Here is a 20,953-nt window from a genome sequence, read left to right as displayed (position 1 = left end):
GCTGATTTAACAGCAAAGTAGACTGCTGTGAAGTAGACGGAATAACTACCTAAAATATTGTTTTTACCCTGAATATAGCCAACATTTGCTGGTATTTAGTCAGTATCCTGTATTAATCTCCCAAATATGAACTCCAGAAGTCGACCTCTCTGACCCGACTGTGAGTGCTCGGTTCCCATCGCGCTTTCTGCATTTTTTGTTTGGTGTGTGTTCTGCATAAATCCAGGGTGGCCCATCTCCGAGTCAGTATGACTCACCGAGGCCTCTGAGGATTGTGGACTGACAGGTTAGGAAACCACATACAGCAAATGCCTTCAGGCAGGGAACAAAGTCAACTCATGTCTCCCCAGGCAAGCCACTTATTCAGCCAGACAGCGTGCTATCATCCTGCACTCTGGAGAAAAAAAAAAAAAGCACAAACAAAAAGAGTTTTTGAAAAGAAAAGAGAGACTTCACCAGATGTGCAGGGAAGAACTTAGTCATCATGTTCGGTGTGGTGGACCCAGTGTTTCCTTTCATTTTTCATTTGATCTGCAGGGAGTGTGAGCAACAAGGCGGATCTGATCTTGATTCAGCCGCGCCGTGTCTAGGCTGCCATCTAAGAATAAGACACCTGAATTGCGGGGGCGTCCGTTTGTAAACAGTTTGTAGACGTAGCTCAGAGCAGGTCAGATTGAAGCTGGCCAAGAATGTGCTCAGCAACAACGCTCCAAGGAGAAGATTCCCAGCATTCCACGCTGGTTAGGGAGAGGTACCGGCCTTCGCAGATAGGAAGTCGTCTGTCATTAGGGGGTAATCACTTCTTGAGGAGGATTGCAATGCCTGGAATGATTACTGTTGTTATCGGCAGTGAAACTTGCCGCAGAGAGAGCGGATGAGGTTTTTTTTTTTCCTCTTCTCTTTTCTCTCTGTTTTTTCTGTTTGTGTGTTTTGATCAGCTTGACTGATCCAACATAGGCCTTACTTGTTTTTTTAACAACTTTCCCAACAGTCGATTGCCTGATTTTGCTCTGCAGGGTAGTCCACAGTGTGCACTTGCCCAGATTTAGTGCTGTATTAATGCTTTAATGTTGACTTAAAGCTAGTTGGTATTTCTTACCTGGGGGCATTTCTAATTACTAATGGCTCATGTGTAATGATGCCTATCATGTCAGTGGTGCAACAAGGTGGATGCGATCTGTCATGCAGACTCGTGTAAAAAAAATTTATTCAACTGCATTTTGCATTTTGTAGACGGGGGCTTTCTGTCTCCCACGCCACTTATCTGTGTTTGTTTGCAGGGTTTTGGTCCTGTAGTCCTTTCAAGTGGATTGTCTGGGTCCCTTTGGTCTGGCTGTTTTTGTCCTTTCCTCTCTCTTCTCCTTCCCTCCCTCCTTCTTCTCTTGCCCTCTGCCAGTCGAGCCAAGACTTCAGGTGGAATGATGCCGTTACGAAAAGAGCCCGTCAACGCTTGCCCGACATGCCAAGCCAAGTATTTGTCTCTTGGGGTCCCCCCTTACCTCCTCCTTCTCCTCCTCCTCTTCGCTCTCCTCCCCTCCTGCTTCTCCTCCTCTCCTACCCCCACCCCCGGATCCTTGAGAACAGGAAGTGTATCTTGTTAAGTGATGGATGGGCCCCCTGCTCTTGCTGAGAGGAAAGAAAAAAAAACCTTTCTTTCCCTCCAGGGCAGTCAGATGAGTTTAGCAGTCTCAAAGCTGAGGGTCGGCTCTGCTTTTTGGGAGCGCCTTGGAACCCTTGGAGCCTGAGCGCCTGGAAGCCACGGGCACTTCTCCATTATGCGTGTGGAGAGAATTAACGGCTGATAAAGTAACAGGCGGTGTCTTTGCACTAGATAAATGGATCAGACATTAAAAAGACTAAAAAGCATTAACCGGAATTGTGCATTTCCGTGCACGTTCGCGTATGTGCATTTGTTTGTGTTTGTGTGCGTGGGAGTGTCTGTCTGTCTGTGTGAGTTATTTAGCCAGGGGTCAGCAGGTTTGTGTTGGCATGCAGCCGCCAGATTCTTCCAGGGAGAGCAACTCAGGAAGTGTCCCTGGCACGTCCTCTGCATAGTGCAATACGCACTGCCACGACTGGCTCGACCTGCTGTGACAAACAACTACAGACTGCAATCCCCAGTGCACCCGTCTCACCTCCTGCACACGCACGAACCTACAATACCCTCTAACCTGTGGGAAGAACCTCGGCATCAAACTCTCACATGTGTTGTTTTATAGTTGTTTTGCCAGACGCATCTTATCAAGTTCCCCGAGTCTCCAGCCCTTATGACTTTAATTTAATGCTGCAGCCCTCAAACCTGCTATCCATCCATCTCCCAGCAGGTCTCCCAAACAGCCATCCTTTCCCCCGCTTTGAATCATGGTGACGTTATTCCCCTCCATCCGTTTTATGCCCATGGTTCGTCACCCACAGCCAGACCCTCTCCTCAAATGAGTGGAAGAATCCAGAGACCTGAAAAACAAGAACATTTCCTCTCATGATCCATTGCTCCTTTGTCAGACATGGCTCTGTTGTGGTTACCTAAGGGTAGCTACTAATGTTTGTCTCCAGTTTCCATCCTCTCATGTTCCATACGCATACACAGGAACACAAAAAAGCAACAGATAAAAGGCAGGAAAACTGTCCATCGCCCCAGTAAATGGGAATTAGTTATCCAGAGGGGAAATAAAGAAAACCATAAAACAAAACTCTTAAAATTGCATCCGCCGCACTTTGCAAGCAGATGGACTTAAAATGTAACATGGTTAAGACCATTTAATGGTTTGTGTCATAGTACCTTGAGTACAAGGCTGCAGCTTACAAGGTTTGTCTTTGTCACAGCGGTTGATTTTGAACTATGAAAGCAGCAGGTGACAAAACAATCACAGCTCCAGTTCCATTGTGGATGTTCAAGTTTTCATTATGTCCATTCATCTCAAGGACTTCTTGTCCATGTTGGCTTAAAAGTTGAGGTTCAGAGTGTTGACCTTGGATCCATTTTGTGTCATTTCATTTATCTTTTTTCACAGTTGTTTCAGCTGATACTTTCAGCCCAGCTGCCAGAAGAAAATGCTTGCATTGTACATTTCTGCAAACCACAGTTACATTTGTCCATTTCATACCTATCATACCAATGTTTCTAAAGTGATGTAGTTCTGATTACATGCATTTAAGTTGAGTTTCTTATCAGGAGGAGGGCATGGTGGATGGCAGACCGAAGCAAGACAGCTGCCAAACACCAGACATCAGCAGACTACTGTTCGAGTGTTCGAGTGCGCATCGTTTTTAAACATGTTGTGACATTTCTAGCAATGTTTGTGGCAACAACAGTTGAGTATTTTTTTGAGAAAACCTGGACACATTGCCAGCTGTGGTTGTCGCAACCAAAACAGGGTATTTTTTAAGGCAAGGTCAATACATTTCCAGTGGTGGTTGTGGCGACAGCAGTCAGATATTTGTTATGGCCAATGGCACATATCCAGCAGTAGTTTTAGGACAACAACCTGGTATTTTTTAAGGTGACATTGGCAAATTTTCAGCTGTGGTTGTTGCAGCCACAACTGGGTATTTTTTAAGGCAAGGCTGGCACATTTCTAGTGGTGGTTGTGGCGACAACAACCTGGTATTTTATTAAGGTGAGGCTGGCACATTTCTAGCTGTGGTTGTTGCAACCACAACCAGGTATTTTAAGGCAATGTTGGCACATCTCCATTGGTGGTTGTGGCAACAACAATTGGATATTTTTTGTGGTGAGGTCAGCACCTTTTCAGTAATGGTTGTTGCGACAACAAGCAGGTAATTTTTAAAAGGACACTGACACATTTCCAGCAGCGGTTGTTGCAACCGAAACAGGGATTTTTTTAAGGCAAGGTCAGCACATTTCCAGTGGTGGTTATTGCAACAACAACTGGGTATCTTTTATGGTGAGGTCTGCATACTTGCAGCAGTAGTTGTGGCAAAAACAACAGGATGGGATTGGCACCTTTTCAGTAATGATTGTTGCGACAACAAATGGGTATCTTTAAGGCTATGTCAGCACGTTTCCAGCAGTGGTTGTGGTGACAAAACCAGATATTTTAAGCCAAACATGATCTTATCGTGACCGTAACCAAGTATTTTTTGTGTTAACTACAGCATTGTCAAAACATAAAATTGAAAATTAAAACTAAGAAACGGAAAGTTTCAACATATTCACTACAAATAAAACATGCAAATGTAAAATATCTCTGGTTTGGAGAAACTTACAATGGCAACATTTATTTGAGCAATTGAGTTGTTATTTTTAGACTCATCAAAAAGCATGTTGTCCATAAAATGTCAGAAAACGGGGAGAATACCCTTCACAATTTCCCAGAGACAAAGTCTTTAAATGGCTTGTTTTGTCTGATCAACAGTCCAAATCACCAAAAAGTTTCAGTTTACAAAGAATAAAACAGAAAAATAGCAACTGATATTTTTTGCTTGATAAATAACGATTAATTCTAATTGTCGTTTCAAAATTGTCTTTCAGCATTACTTGGCTACTTGGATTAAATGCCCTCCTTTACTAAAACCTGTTCCATTACTTATTATTCTGTTATAATCTATTCCTATACACACGGACATACTATGAATGTTCAGAGACTATGCATATAAAAGAAACGAGGCTGTCAGGCCTGGGAGATACATGGTACATGCAGAGAAGCAGGAACAGCAGTGTGATGTCTATGTAAACAAGAGTTCAAAGGCTGCTGGTCCGGTCCCTCCAACCTTCACTGATCACTCCTGACGTGACCTCCTGCATGGCTTGCGTCTGCGTGTGTCTCCTGCCTCGTCTCCGCTGGCCGGGGTTTAGCCCCGCTGTGGCCTGTCTGGCCCGAAGCCAGGGTCTCCACTGTCTTTACAACCCGGCCTCACTGAGTCTTGGGGGAAGAACAACAATGAAACTGTCAGTTCCAGTTGATGTTTGTTTTTCTGTTGATTCTTCATTCCAGCGCTGAAATTAAATGCTAATTCACGGCGAGTCAAATGCATTTTGCTATTTCCAAACCCCGCTGTTCTTTGGTTAGCTGGATGGTCAAATGGATACACAACCCAAACCAAACAATACCACACCATACCACAGCTTGTCACTGCCTGGCTGAGGAGAGCGAATGGAGACACGGCATATTTGTCTGTCCGTCTGCCTGTCTGTGTTTGAGAGGCGCCTGCCACTTAATGACGTCTGACAAGCGAGACAGCGGCGGCTTTGGGTACTCAAGGACTGTTTTGGGGTCACGTAGATGTGATCTGTAGGAAGTGGAGGGTTTATCAGATAACGTCAACTTTGTCTCCACGCTGACTGCCAGAAGTGGAAAACTTACATTTCACAGTTTGCATTTTAGGCATTTGGTTCATGGTCCTGTGTAGAGAGGCGTACGATTAGTGCAGATGCAGAGGAAGCTTCTGGACCTAGCAAGTAGTGAGAAAGTAAAGGTCAGAGCCACGGTGTCCTGACAGTATCGCTGTGACCCCAAAATAATTATGTACAAAATATTTGCTAGAATAAAATAATGTATATTTCAGTTGAATTTAATGTGTTACTCTCAGCAAGCTGAAAAAGATTCCACTGATGCTCAGTATTAATGTGGAAGCTTCATTTTGTAAGACTTGTATGTGACAGTTTATGAAATATGATGTTAAACATTTTTTTCCCGTCCCACAGGCTCTGATGCGTCCAGGTCGCCTTGACCGAATCGTCTATGTGCCTCTTCCAGATGCTCCAACCAGAAAGGAGATATTTTCTCTCCAGTTCCGCAACATGCCTGTGGCCAAAAATGTGTGTCTTGATGACCTGGTGACTCGGACCAGCAAGTATTCTGGAGCAGAGGTGCGTTACATTTCCTTTAAATGATTTACAATGAGTGCAGCAGGAAGGATCCATTTTGCACTGGGAGCAAAAGATTTCTTGAAACCAAATGACAAGTGTCTACTTCTGCAGCGGTCTGCCCCAAAGTCCAACTTGATTTAAAATCCACTCTTCTCCTTTAACAAAAAGGTAATTGCAGTGTTGTTTTTGTTTGTAAAGTTTGAAGATGTAGTCTAAATGTTGGAGCAAACAAAGCCATGTAGTTTTCTCTCACCAGATTTTAGGATATTAGTTTGACAGCCATGCAGTCCACTTGTTTCTTGTCAGCTCAAACTGAAAATAGTTTTCATATCTTACTAAAAATCAGAGGTGCAAATCACCAGCTTCATCATGGTACGATGTTACGTGGATTCTTTGGACAATGAAACGATATTTGCTACGATACGATTTCATCCAATTTAATTCAGGGGCTGCAATTGACAATATTATATGCACATTTAACACAACTGATTGCAGGAGAAACTGAAAAGAAAATAGAAGAAATAACATAAATAACTGTCACCAGTTAAGTTCACTAAAGTTACCTTTAACTTAACGGACTCCACGATCACACATAAAACATGACTTAACAACAAGCACATTTAACAGAAGTGTAAAATCAGTAACTACAAAGGTTCGTAGACGAAACAGTTGTTTTTTGCTAGACGCCATTTTTAGCTTTTACATTGCATAAATTTGCAGCCTAGCATCTTTATCTTGTCTCACAAGTTAACCAGTTACATGTATTATTGTTACTTTTCCTTACACATTGTTGGTTTAAAGGGACAGTTCACCCCAAAATTAGAAATGTATGTTATCTCTCTTACCTGTAGCGCAGTTTATCAGTCTAGATAGTTTTGGTGTGAGTTGCAGAGTGTTGGAGATATCGACTGTAGAGATGTCTGCCTTCTCTCCAATATAATGGAACTAGATGGCACTCAGCTTGTGGTGCGATCCACAGACCTTGTTGTGAGCTGTTTCATGAAAGAACTGTTTTCTTTGTACCAAACTACACCCACCAATGGTATCACTACACAGAGGGACACATGCATTCCCTTATGCACGAGAGGCCTGTGCTCTTGACAGCATGAGATATAAACGTTAATGGTTCCTTGTCTAAGCTGTAACGTTAGCTAGCTCAGTGGTAATAGCTGAGCTAGCAGTAGATGCACCATAACTCATATTGGCATCGTTTGCATATGGCATGTAATTTGTCTGATGACCCGGGGTTTTTTTTGTTTGTTTGTTTGTTTGTTTTTTTTAAATCCAAATATTTCCACACTGCTGATTAATTCCTAAGAAGCTAGGAAATGTCCTCATCGTCTTTTTTGGCTGCTTGCCATCATCTGCCTGGCGCACTTTGACGGTTACATAGACGTTCCATTGGAATTTCAAAATAAAGGTGTATCGTAAAGATGATACATCCCCACCAAACCCCAAGTAAAATAATCCAAAGCAAATAGTACTCGGCCCAAACAACCCTGCATTCACAGGCCTACGTCTTCACCCTCTGACTACTTCTGACCCCTGAAGCAGAAACTGCATCACAGCGAGATGTTACTGTGCTTTTCCATGATGTCTGTGTCGTGTCTGTACTGTTTCACAGAGCGCCCTCGTGATCTCACAGCAGACTGGGAGTAATCGTACAAACACTCCTTTGTGTGACAGATTTGTCTCTCTGCATTCGTCTGCCGCGTGATTCACATTGTCTCAGGCAGAGAGACTGCTACCGTCCTCCAGGACACAAATAACCAAGAAACTGTGAGGCAAAGGGCACAGCTTAAAAAGAGTGCGTCACCTTTTGGCCAAATAAACTAATTTACCAACTTTAAGTTTGGCAGCTTTTAGCCTGTGTGGATTATTTACTGCCGAATTTAGAGCTTTAGAAAGTTTTCTGTAGCTGCTCTGGTTCTCTCTATCTGTCTTGTTCTTTGTCAGAGAAATCATGTTTGTCCTTCAACGTGACTCACAATTCATACGCCATCTTACAGAGAAAAAAAACAACATTCCCCTAAGATGTACAGCCTGCATGTAAATCCCAGCTGTATATTTAGACTTTAAGGGTCACGGACATGATAGAAATGTCATGCTGGTCTTCTGACAGGCGCAGAAAACAAGCGTTTTGAAATGGTTCAGAGACTAGCGTGCCACGGCAGGCTTTGGAAACACAGATTTCATTGTTGTGCTTGTCATGGTTTATATGTGGCATGTTTGTGAGCTCTGCCGTGTACAGAAGAATCTGTGATGGGTCTTTCATGTGACTGCCTGAGATAGTGCAGGAGGCAAGCGTTTGGATCTTGAAACAATTTTCATAATCAGCTTCTGGTTATAAGTGATGGCGTCCTCTTATATGGGCACATTATCCACTAAAGTTAGAAACATATTGGTTACATTTCTTTATTTGTTTTTGAGTGTTTCCAGAGCAGACCCATGCAAACTCTACCTGAACCACGCATACATACATTAATTTTCAAAATAAGAGTCCAAATTTAATTTTTATTGATTTATAAGTAAGGAATTGAACAGTAATTTTTCCACACTTAGTCACAAATATTAAATCTTGTAGAGAATCACTCCAGATTTGATACCAGGTTTTCAGGTGCTTTAAAGGGTAAGTTTGACATTTCTTAACCTGGACGCTGTTTTTATGTCTAAGTGACTAATGAGAGCAACAATATTTGAAACTGATCCAGCATTGAGCGAGAGTGCTGCAGCTGGTAGTGGCGAAACCTACAATGTCACCACTTGTGGCATGTTTGCACCGTCAGTTTGTGTCCATTAAATGTGCTCTTTTTTTGCCACTGACAGGCTCGGATTATTACTCTAAGTGTCTGACAACCAAGAGTAAGATCGTTTTTGATGATCCAGAAACAGCCCTGAAATCGCCTTTGCCAATTCCACCAGACTCCTAACATAAACTCATCTGAAGAGTTTCCAAGAGGTGAAACAGCCTTTAAAAATTCTGTGGAAACTTTTGTTTTAGAGAAACATTATTAAATAAACATGTTAGTTAGTGAACTTAAATTTTGCTGGTACGCAGGTTTTGTTTCTGCTGGACAGAGCTAGGCCTGCTGTTCAACCCCTCTCCAGTCTTATATTCAACAGTCAAACATCAAAATTATATAAATCTTCTTACCTAACTCCCACAAAGCAGTGAAGCGTATTCATTTAAGCGTGTACGAAGCCAGAGTATTTTTAGATATTACTGGGTAAATTATTAAGGGTTTATTTAAACCAAACCAGAGATGGTGATTTTTGGAACAGTGGAAAGACCAACAAAGATGTTTTTGTGAGTCTTATTTATTTTTAATTTTTTTGTGCATTATACGTTTATAAAATCACTGTTTAATTAAAGAGTCTGATGGGATTGGCAACAGCGATTTCTGGGCTTTCTCTGGTTAAACAAAAAGGATCTCCCTCCTCAAGGTCTCTGTAGGATCATGTTGTCAGACACTTGGGGTGCTCTCAGACGTAGAGTCTTCTTGCTTTGGTCTGAATCAGGGACTCATTTTGTGCCAAAGTTGTATAATTGCCTAGAGTTGCTTCATGTTCTCACGGCAGCATTTACAAGCGGACCAGATCAAATGCTTTGTGTGAGAAAGCTGCTCTTGATTGGTCAGAATTTCCATGTGGGAAAAATCCAGGAAGTAAAGCAAACGTTGAAGAAGAGCACACTTGCAAGATAAATGTGACACTTTCTAATGTCACAATGGAGGGACAACTACGCAGGTTGATTTTAGCGCTGCTCATCGTGGACTATATTGCTGTCATTGTTCATTTTAGTCAAACCATACAGTTTGAAAACGAGGCGCGGCTCCAACTAGAAAACAATGTTTTGATGCATTGGATGTGCTGAATGTGCATATTAAGGCAGTACAGGAGGAGGTGCACATTAATACAGTGCCCTCCAAAAGTATTGGAACAGTGAGGCCAATTCCTTTATTTTTGTTGTAGACTGAAAATATTTGGGTTTGACATCAAAAGATGAATATGGGACAAGAGATCAACATTTCAGCTTTTATTTCCAGGTATTTACATCTGGATCTGATACACAACTTAGAAGATAGCACCTTTTGTTTGAACCCACCCATTTTTCATGAGAGCAAAAGTATTGGAACATGTCACTGACAGGTGTGTTTTGTTGCCCAGGTGTCTCCCAATTACATTGATTATTCAAACAATAAATAGCACTGAATGTCTGAGTTCAGTTTCAGATTGGGTACGATAGATTTTGCCTGTGCAGACTGCATTTAGAGGTGGAACCAACATGAACACCAGAGAGCTGTCTATGGGTGAAAAAGAAGCAACTGTGAATCTGAGAGAAGATGGACAATCAATTGGAGCCATTGCACAAACATTGGCCATAGCCAGTACAACCATTTGGAATGTCCTGAAGAAGAAAGAAACCACTGGTGTACTAAGCAACAGACGTCGAACAGGTAGACCAAGGAAAACATCAGCAGTTGATGACAGAAACATTGTGAGAGCTGTAAAGAAAGACCCTAAAACAACTGTTAGTGACATCAGCAACAACCTCCAGAGGGCAGGAGTGAAGGTATCACAATCTACTGTTCGCAGAAGACTTTATGAACAAAAGTACAGAGGCTACACCAGAAGATGCAAACCACTCATTAGCAAGAAGAATAGGAAGGCCAGGCTGGAATTTGCCAAAAGGTAGAGAGATGAGCCTCAAAAATTCTGGGAAAAAGTTTTATGGACTGATGAGACAAAGATTAACTTTTCCAAAGTGACAGGAAAGGCGAAAGTTTGGAGAAAGAAAGGATCTGCTCATGATCCCAAACATACAAGCTCATCTGTGAAACACGGTGGAGGTAATGTCATGGCTTGGGCTTGCATGGCTTCTTCTGGGACGGGCTCTTTCATCTTCATTGATGATGTAACACATGATGGCAGCAGCAAAATGAACTCAGAAGTCTACAGAAACATTTTGTCTGCTAATTTAAAGAAAGATGCAACCAAAGTGATTGGGAGATCCTTCATCATGCAGCAAGATAACGACCCAAAACACACTGCCAAAACAACAAAGGAGTTCATCAGGGGCAAGAAGTGGAAGGTTTTAGACTGGCCAAGTCAGTCTCCAGACTTAAACCCAATAGAGCATGCATTTTACCTGCTGAAGAGGAGACTGAAGGGAGTAACCCCCCAAAACAAACAACAACTGAAAGAGGCTGCGGTGAAAGCCTGGAAAAGCATCACAAAAGAAGAATGCAAAAGTTTGGTGATGTCAGTGGGTCACAGGCTTGATGCAGTTATTGAAAGCAAAGGATTTGCAACTAAATATTAAGTCTCATTCACTTTAATCTATTTTAAGTTTATATGTTCCAATACTTTTGCTCACCTAAAAATTTTGTGTTCCATTACAAATAATGCTATCTTCTAAGTTGTGTATCAGATCCAGATGTAAATACCTGGAAATAAAAGCTGAAATGTTGATCTCTTGTCTCATATTCATCTTTTGATGTCAAACCCAAATGTTTTCAGTCTACAACAAAAGTAAACGAATTGGACTCACTGTTCCAATACTTTTGGAGGGCACTGTAATCCTCCAGGACTGTAACATGCTCATGTTTAAACCAAACAATGTGTCATGTGACTGCAGTTGGTTCAGATCCAGGTCGGAACACGTTCTCACCACAAACCAACCGCACCAGAGTTCGTTTGTAATCCGGACTGAGACCACCTCTTCAAGATGGTCTTGGTCAGGTTGTTTTGGTGTGCACCTGAGTGTGATTGCTGTGTTCAAACCCGTCCACACTTAGGGGGCAATCGAATTTGAGCTCAATTGAACCGCACCAAATTGTACAGGTGTGAAAGCACCTTTAGAATAACAGTCTGAGCCTGTCAGCGGCAAAAAGAACCACTTTCAGTGGACATATATTGACGGTGTGCACATCCCCCAAGTGGTTACATTGCAGCCCGTTTTACCACTGCTGGCTGTAGCCCTCTCGCTCAATACTGGCCCAGTTTCAAAAATTCTTGTCCTCATTAGTCACTTATTTACAGTAATAATAGGCACATCCAGTGTTCAATCGAAGGAGTGTTGGATTAAAGAAATATTTTCCTTTTGGGTGTGCAGATCTAATTGTTTTCTACTAATTAGACACAAAAACCTGGGAAAATAGGGTCCAAGTTGTAAAATATCTTATATAACTTCACCATGTAACAGTTGCGCTTAACAGACACATGCATGTGTGCACGCCACCCACATCAACCTTTCTTTCAGCGAGCTCAGAAAACTGTTTATCACCTCCAAAATCAAGTCTGATCAGGACAGCGAGGTGTTGAGGTGTTTCCGTATCTTCTCTTGACATTATGATCCTCTCGAGGGCAGTCGGGGGTTATCTATAGGGCCTCCTCATATCCTGAGAGTACATGCTCTCTCCTTGATTCCTGACTCGGCAGCCCCCACCCAAAAAAGCAGCCTAAAGCAGGCGTACACCTGGAGCAGGTATGCAGTAAGAAACCAATCCCCCGCTATCAGGTGTTGTGTTTGACATCGGGGTTTCTGGTGTACTGTCTCATCTGTGGAATGGAGGTTTGCAGTCACTTGCCGTCGAGTTCTTGAAACCCCACAAAAAATTCAAAGAAATGCCTCAGCAAAGCCGATAAGAGTTCATAGGTGGAAAAGAAGCCGTGTCTCACCTGTGTAGGGATTATATTTTACATACCGACGCTATAGATCAGATTAGATGAGATGAAACTTTAAACTCCCGTGATCACTGAGGGGAAGTTTGAGAGAAAACAGGATACAGATAACGGAGCCACACAGTACTGAAGATAATGCTGTGTTTACAAGACAAGAGCAGCGAGGGATAAATGCAGCAAATCACCGAGTAAATAAACAAGTAAATGTCCAAACACACAGACCGTGACTGCTGACTGGTCATATCTTGACCAGCTGGTTTTATACTCTATATGTCACTGTTGTGCTTAAAGATATAATATAATAAGTTATAATAAGTTAAAAGGCTCATCACTTTCATTGTTTGTCTTTAAAAGCAGCAGATTGTTTTTTCACCTGGATGTTACCCCACCCTCACCCCTCCAAAATCCCAAAGTGTTTGTGTTTCCTGCTGCAGGAAGACACATGTCGCCGCAGTTTACAGTAAATGAGATTGCAGTAAGTACAGTAAATGATGAAAATGATAATGTTGACCACTTGGACAGTGTTTCTGGTAACACTGGAGGCTGTTGACTTCTTAAACAGATTTTCACCCCTTTGTTAAATAAAGATACATTTCCTGTCGAAACATAAACTCTGAAAACAATAGGCCTATTTCTGTATATGTAGAAATCTGCTGTTTATATCTTAAAGCTGTAGTGAGGGACTTTTACTTAGAGATTAATTCAAGCACGTTCATTGAGCTTTGTTCTTACAGTGCTGATTAAGCCTATGGCCACCAGGCATAGGTGCAGATTTTAGGGCAGAGGCAGGGGACACATCCCCCTCAATGTTTAGAATATAAACATTTGTCCCATTTGAAATCATGACAGTAACATTTTGGAAGTAGCTCTGCAACACTTCAGTTAGTAGCCCGGGCTATTATTTGCTTAGATCACTATACTCAACAGGCCTATATTTGGGACAGTGCTTTAATCTCTTCTACACAAAACTGTTTCTCAGCAAAGATGGGAAATATAGTCAAAGTGTTGTATGAATATAACTTGTATAAAAGTACACTGACTACTTTGAATAACGCATCATTTATGTTTTGAAACTTGTATCAAGGCACCTGACAATTACACCACCCGGCATACCGACACAACACCACTTTACACACACTTTTGATTCTTTTGATCAGTGGACCCTTATGGTCTAGAGGAATATAAATAAGGATGGACACATGCTATGTGTGGTATTTATTCAGTTTTGGGAAATCACGATGTCTAGAAAGCATCAGCTGACAGGGACAGCTAACAGCAGCAGCAAAGCTAACATCAGGACGTCATCTGTTAAAAGCCTCCGGTTGTCGGATACGACATGAAACTACTCCAGTTAGCTCAATTATGTTGTAACTAAGACATCCGCTGGAAAAAATATTTTTTTCACGGACCATGACCAGAGTTATTACAGACACCGCTAACCGCTAACAGCTAACAGCGTCCCAGTTACGTCACATCCAGAGCCTGGTAACTTTACAGGAACCTTCCTCGTACTCCGCTCTCTCAGTGGAAACACGGCGATTGAGAGGGCCGAGCGAGAGGACGTTCCTGTAGTAGTTCCTGCCCCGCAAATAGTACCAGGAACTTCTTCAGTGGAAACGGGCCTGTAGAGACAGACAACCACTCACACTCACATTCACACCTACGGACAATTTAGAGTCACCAGTTAACCTGCATGTCTTTGGACTGTGGGAGGAAGCCGGAGCACCTGGAGGAAACCCACGCTGACACAGGGAGAACATGCAAACTCCACACAAAAGGGCTCCCACATCCAGGATCGAACTGGGAACCCTCTTGCTGTGAGGCGACAGCGCTAACCACCACAGCACCGTGCCGCCTCTCATGGTGCAAAAAATAACTGCTTGGCAACCAGACCAGGCCTCTAATTGAGACAGGCCTTTATTTGTCAAAATGTGTAGCCACACTGGGCTTGTTAAAGAGACTGGTTTACATTTTACGGTATTTTGACAAAATGAAAGACATGTACACCATAAATGGGTGCAGAAAAACTTGACAAAAATGCAGGAAATTCACTGTTACTCAACTGAGTGAGCGACTAACTAACTCCCCTTCAAAATGGATTGCAGTGGACTGCAGACCAGTTTCAGCGCTAGAGGACACAGGGGGACAGTTGTGTCCAATATCCAGCAGCACTCCCAAGACACATCCGACAAAACTCATTTGAGTTTACAGTTTTTAAGTTCTGTCACAGCAAAAATTGATGTTTGTGATTATTTTAGATTAATTAATGATTTTAAAGCACATTATGATACCAACAATCTCAAACTCTGTTACTTAAATAAAGCAACAGATGAAGCCTACAGGCAGCAGATATAATATAGAGCATATGTGTACATTAGAAAAATAAATTGTATGTTTTTACATTTCCTCAGTTAGTATCATGACATGCTCGTGTACCAAACATCCTCTGGCAGAGTTACAGTCTTATATAACTCAGAGGAATGAGTGGTATTGCCTCGGTGTGGACATTCAGAGTAGCTGGACCTCTCCATCTCTGTGTGACAGAGCACTGAGCCATTATATTTGACTTGGCATGCTAACTGCGAATGCAGCAGGCAGCTGAGCCGCAGCCGATGAGCGACGCTGCCAGGGAGCGAGCTGGATGAGGGGAGGCGGGGGGAGGTCGTAAATCAACAGCGAGATGCTTATTGGAGCTGGGGGCCACTGAGCGTCCCGAGTCCAGTTTCAGTTTTCATATCTCACACACTGTCACTACTGACTGTCGCTCCATCTCTTGTTGCCACTTGCTTGCGTTGCGTTCTCGTCTCTCTCCATCTGTCGACTGGTCGTGTGGAGGCTTTGCAGTTGTGTGACAAATCTTCTGTTAACTGCAGTCAGTGTCATCGTGGAGCTTTAACAGTGATTTGGTTGTAGTCTTCAGTGTGGCAGCCTCACTTCTTGCTTAGTTCAGATTTAACATGAGCTGATGATCATTTCTAAAATCCACTTTAGCCATATACTTTACATTCAGTTTCTCTTTGCTGTCTTCTAATACTGTTTGTTGCAACCATGGCTCATTGCCTTGTGGCCTAAAAATGACTCTGTTGAAAGACAGAGTCAAACAGTATTGAGATTGAAGCCTAATACTTAGCCAAGTCAAGCCGTTATCAGTTTAGATGCGCTGTCCTGAAAGGGTCTTGGACTGGCATGAAACTGAAGCTCAGTTACTTCCCTGCCCAGATTTACACTGTCGGTTTGAAGATCAAATCGGTCATCTGGTTATAAACTCACTACTTCAACCATGAGGCCACCTCTGCCCCAAAATATTCAGTGAACGTGTTCCACTTTTTGATCATAATTTTGTTGTTTTTAACCACAGTTTGACATCTCTCTGTATAAAACTCAATGAGGGGGTTGATTACTCGAGCGTTAGCGGATGGCGCGCCCATTGTTGTAGAGGTGATGCACGAATGGGCCCATTGAGCACCTTTCAGTCCTCCGTCTTGGCAGTCTGACTACCTGAAGCTCTGACTTTAATTACATTCCTGGGATTTCAGACTTGTTTGAGAGGAGAGGGAGGCAGGGTCGAGAGGAGTGGGAGGAGGTGGGTGGGTGGGTGGGTGGGGGGTCACGCAGGAGGACACAGTTGTTGTCAGCTTGGAGCTAGGAGCTTGTTAAAATCACCTGTCTTCCTACCTGCCCGGAGTGACATCTGGTTTCCCAACAAGCACACACACACACACACACACACACACACACACACAGACACACACCTTCAACTCGCAGAAAATTGCTGCCGGCTCTCCTCCCTCACCTCTGCCATCAATTTCCTAAACAGAAGCAACATTTGATACTGTAATCGCAGTGTTGTCTCGAAGAAGAAGAAGGGCTTAACTTGCTCCTGGAGGAAGGTGTGATGCTACTCCACTTCTCTCTTTTTTTCTGTTTATGATCAAGCCCTGACAGGAAAAGACCTGGAGGATTTATTGCACCCTGTCACATGTACTGAGTCAGTTCCAGGCCTTGTTTGTAGCCTTACTGGAAAGCTGAAGCCCTCTTAGGTTTCGACACGGTGCTTTTTAAAATTTCTCTATAAACAGATTTCAGTCTGAACTCGGGATTCTTGTTGTAAAGATGAGAATGTTTTCCATCTCTTTAAAATCTAGAGCAAACATTTGACCACTCAGGTACTAATTTAGTCAACAAAACACATATGTATATTTTTCACACGTCTTACGCAGGTTTCACACTCTGGAAAAGTTTCAAATTTGTGGCAAATCACACATTAACAGGTGAATCATAACCACTATCTGCTCTTTCTCATGGTCTGATTCACAAAAGATATTGCGCTTATGATATTACAGCACAAACACGGCCATAAAGTTTTGCAGCTGAGTGCAAGTTTCCCTTTTTTGTTCCGACATTATCCATGTGGCAAAGTATAAATGCTGCATTTGCGCAGAGAACACAGTAAGCAACACAGTGGCAGTGAAAATAAAAGAGAACCAAACTTTTAGATTTTCAGAAGGCTGCGGGTCCTAACCGACGAGGTGCAGAGGTTTTCCTCAAAACGTGAGGCAAGGTATTTAGACGTGACAGTGCTGTTGGTGCTGCATGTCGTCATGACACCCCTTATAAATACACTTCAGTTACCACCAACTCTCTGAAGATGCTAATAATTAGACTCCAACTGCGCGTGACTGTCAGTAGTAGTAGGGGCGTAAATCTGAAGTATCACTATATGACATTATATAGATTTTTTTTGGACAGTGATACAATATTTGCTGATAATCACAAAGTCTACCACAAGAATAGAAGATGAGAACATTTCAGTAAACATCCTTATTGTCTTTTTCTTGGTTGCTTACCATTGTCTGTCTGGTGCTAGGCTGCTAGCACTGTTTGAACGTTCAGAAAGTAGGTGCGCTTGGACGGAAATGGTGACACAGACATACGGTGGGTTTTACCACTCAATATGAAAGGTTTTTGTTGATATGTACAACAAAAAACGTGGGGAATGGGGACATCATCATCTTATGCCAGAGCAATGTCGACAGAAGAATTGCCATGATAATGGCAATGAGCTTTGATGAGATTGAGCAGTAACGGTTGTTGTTAAATGTAACAGCATAATAACTGTTGAGTCAGCATATTTTTTTGGGAATCACTTGAAAATTTGAGCTTCCCTGTAGTGCAACATAAGCCCCCGTTTCCACCAAGCACATTCGGTATGGTACCTTTGGAACCAAAAGTAACCCTTCAAACATGGTACCTAGACCCTCGTGATTCCACCGCAGATAGTACTCTTTCATGTGGGCGGGGTTGTTGTCACTCACTGCTCCGTCCAGCACTCACTGTATTTCCTCCTTTATTATCTGCACCCGGTTTATCGTCCACAGAACGAGGCTGCACGCCCACATTTTCAGAACAAAATAAAACAGGCTGCAGTGAGAGTCTCTCTCCATGGGATATTTAAAAATAGCAGGTGTGTGCATTTAGTCCTTCTCAGGCAAGCTCAGGGGTTTAGTGTTGCTGTAGCCCACGGGAACGCTCCACATAATCTGGTCGAAATCAATATATATCTTTAAACACTTGAAGATCCACTCATTATTAAAAGTGTATGTCATTGAAGAGATGGTCAGAGTTGTCATATGGATTCACGTCGTCAGCTTATGCACTAGTGTACCAGTGCACTGGAGTAATATTACAAGTTAACGTTCCACCAATGAAGTTATTTTTTCTCAGACTCCAGCTGCTGTGAGAGGCAGCAAAACATCCTTTCATTTTATAGTTACAGTTTACTAATAAAACTCTCCACAGTATGAACAGTGGTTACATGAGCCTCAAAACCAGACACAACTCAGCCCTGAGCAGAGTGACCGTCCGCTACTGACCAATCAGACTGCAGTGTTCACAGCTCCACCTTTTAGTACCAGATCTGTGTGCTAGGTACCCCAACAGAGGGGGGACCAAACATGGAGACAGTAGGGAACGGGTCCACTGGTACCATCCACAACTTTTCACAGTGGAAACAGAAAAAAAAAGCGTACCAAACTGAACTGACCCGTACTGCTCAGTGGAAACGTGGCTACATATGTGTCACATTTGTTATATCAGTATACATCACTAAGGTATCAACCCTTTACGTTCAAATAAATGTTGTTTTGCTGCACACAAAGATGTGAGGTCTTCTTTCTCTGGAAAAATCCTCAGACACAGAGGATTGATGTGTTTTCTTCAACGCAGTTTGTTTGGAATAAACAGGAAAGGAGCTGAGTCACTGAGTGCACAACTTCCAGAAACTCAAACTTCATTAACAGAGTGTGCCACAGACCTCCCTGTGCTGCGTGATTGACAGGTGACCTCCAGGAGGTGAAGTGCAAAAACACCACAGCAATGAGCACTTAGCAGATGTTGACAAGTTGTTGACAAAAGAAATCAGGATTTCCCCGCATGAACCCAGTAAGAACAGAACTGGAAGCTGCTGTTTAGATGCCGAGCACGTAGAGGTGACGTCCGACTGACAGGCAGTGCCAACCCCTGCTGCCCGCCCTCCCTGGAGATCTCACAGTGTCGTAACATCCATCTCCCTTGAAGAGGAGGAGGAGGAGGAGGAGGAGGAGGGGAGAGTTGGTTGTTGAGGCATTTTAATAAAACCTCAAGCTGCAGCATTCAGCCGTATCAGAATATCTTTGTGTTCAGTCACAGATGCCTTTGACCGACCGCGACCTCCATAGCGGTGGGTCTTTTCCCTCCAACAGGGGGAGAGCTGTTTGGTCCGAGCCCAGGTGTCTGAGACGCTTGGCTGACAGCCATTCAAACTCACTGGCGCAATTGTTTTCTTAACTTTTTTTTTTTTTTTTCACACCGGCAGGAGCAAGTCTGTTCCAATGCAGGACGTACAAATCAGGCAGATCAACAGTCTGTCTTGACGTCAATGTGCCGCCTGCGATGCTTAATATTCCCCTTTCCTAGATTACTGAGCGCCTCTGCAGCTCCCTGTCAACAACGTCAACGTGTTAAGTTGTAACTTGATGAAGCGCTGTGGCATTTTTGCCTCCGTTAAAGGACATGAAAGCACTTTTGGAATGATGATTAGTTTTTGTTGTAAACCCCCACATTTTAAAATAGACGCCTGAGCAGACGCGCTGAATCTGCAGGAGCTTGTTTGCAACGATTAAAAGCCACGAAAAAAGAGTTTGATCACAAATAACGCCTGTATAATGACACAAACACACACACCACCACGACACACACACACACACACAGGAAGACAAATGGTTTCCTCTTAACACCTGTTGTGGTTGTGGCTGTTCCTCCTCTGGCTCTGTGTGTCGTCTGTCTGATTTATGACCCGGTATTTGTTGTTGCAAAGATTTTTATCACCAAGGACACAGGCGCAAAAAAATGCATCAACAAAGCGTGTTGCTGTTTGAATAACAGTGAAATTACACAACGCACGGTGCTGATAAACGGCATCAATCCAGACTCTCCAACAAAAAACAAAACAATCTGTAATCATCATCAAATAAACATGTCAGCCTCAGTGGAATGCATGTCGGACGAGGTCTGAAGTTGGCAGCGATTTTCTAAAATATGGTTCAACCTCGAGTCTGGTGTGTGTGTATGCGTGTGTTACTTTCAATGTGGCTGACCACCGGCGCGGTCACGCTGCCACTCAGAAAAACACAGTCGGCACGGAAAACACAGTCAACAGCTCGACAAAAAGGCTGCGAGGAAAGAGCCTTTCACACCTCTGTAAGTCTGTGTGACTGTGAAACACCGCAGCTCACTTCCTCCCCAACAAGTCTTTTGCCTCTTGTCATTGTGAGCGTGTTGTTCTTAGTCGACGCTGCAGGTTAAATAAAGGTTAGAAAAGAAAACATTTCCCTTGTCGCTTCAGATGGTAGGCTGCTGCTGCTGCTGCTGCTGCTGCTGTGGCTTGCAAAAGGCCAGCAATCGCTGAGAGGGAAATGGCTCCAATCGGCCCTAATTTTACATTTTATATATAAAGCCTTCACTGTGGTTTATGTGCGAGTACATGGTGAGCACAAATTGAATTTTTCCTGGGAAATATGAGCCCTCGAGCGTACGAGTCGTTCTGTTTCCTTTGGCTGGGCAGGAAGACAGAATGTGGGCAGCAAGAGCCAAAAAAGAGACAAATGGAGCAAGAAAGGAAGAGTAGAAAGGTAAGAGAGGACAGAGGAAGTGAGAGGAGACGTGGATGCCAAACTGTGGAGGGAGAGAGCGATAAAGATACAGGACAACCTGAAAGTAGCTAATAAAACCAGAAGAGGATGGTGGAGCCTGTAGGAGAGGGAACTACACATAGTCGATGATCATTAACTCTAAAGATGCTATGGAAGTCATGATTGGCATTTAAAGTAAGGTTACTTTTGAATTAACTAATGATGCAAATTTTCTTTTATAAAAGTTGAATCTCCAAATAACCATTTGTAT

The 20,953-nt window shown here is 42.9% G+C and overlaps 1 protein-coding gene across 1 annotated transcript in view; it reads left to right on the top strand.

Annotated features, from left to right (window-relative positions):
• Positions 1 to 20,953, top strand: part of spata5 (spermatogenesis associated 5) — a 159,977-nt gene that overhangs the window by 123,385 nt on the left and 15,639 nt on the right. The window contains exon 16 of the mRNA XM_049585420.1: positions 5,666 to 5,830. Coding sequence (XP_049441377.1) covers positions 5,666 to 5,830 — 165 coding nt within the window. The remainder of the gene's footprint in view (positions 1 to 5,665; positions 5,831 to 20,953) is intronic.

The sequence above is a fragment of the Epinephelus fuscoguttatus genome, linkage group LG9, assembly GCF_011397635.1.
Source record: "Epinephelus fuscoguttatus linkage group LG9, E.fuscoguttatus.final_Chr_v1".
Classification (NCBI taxonomy): Eukaryota; Metazoa; Chordata; class Actinopteri; order Perciformes; family Serranidae; genus Epinephelus; species Epinephelus fuscoguttatus.
The sequence above is the reverse complement of the archived record's forward strand: the minus strand, read 5'-3'. Positions and strand labels throughout refer to the sequence as shown.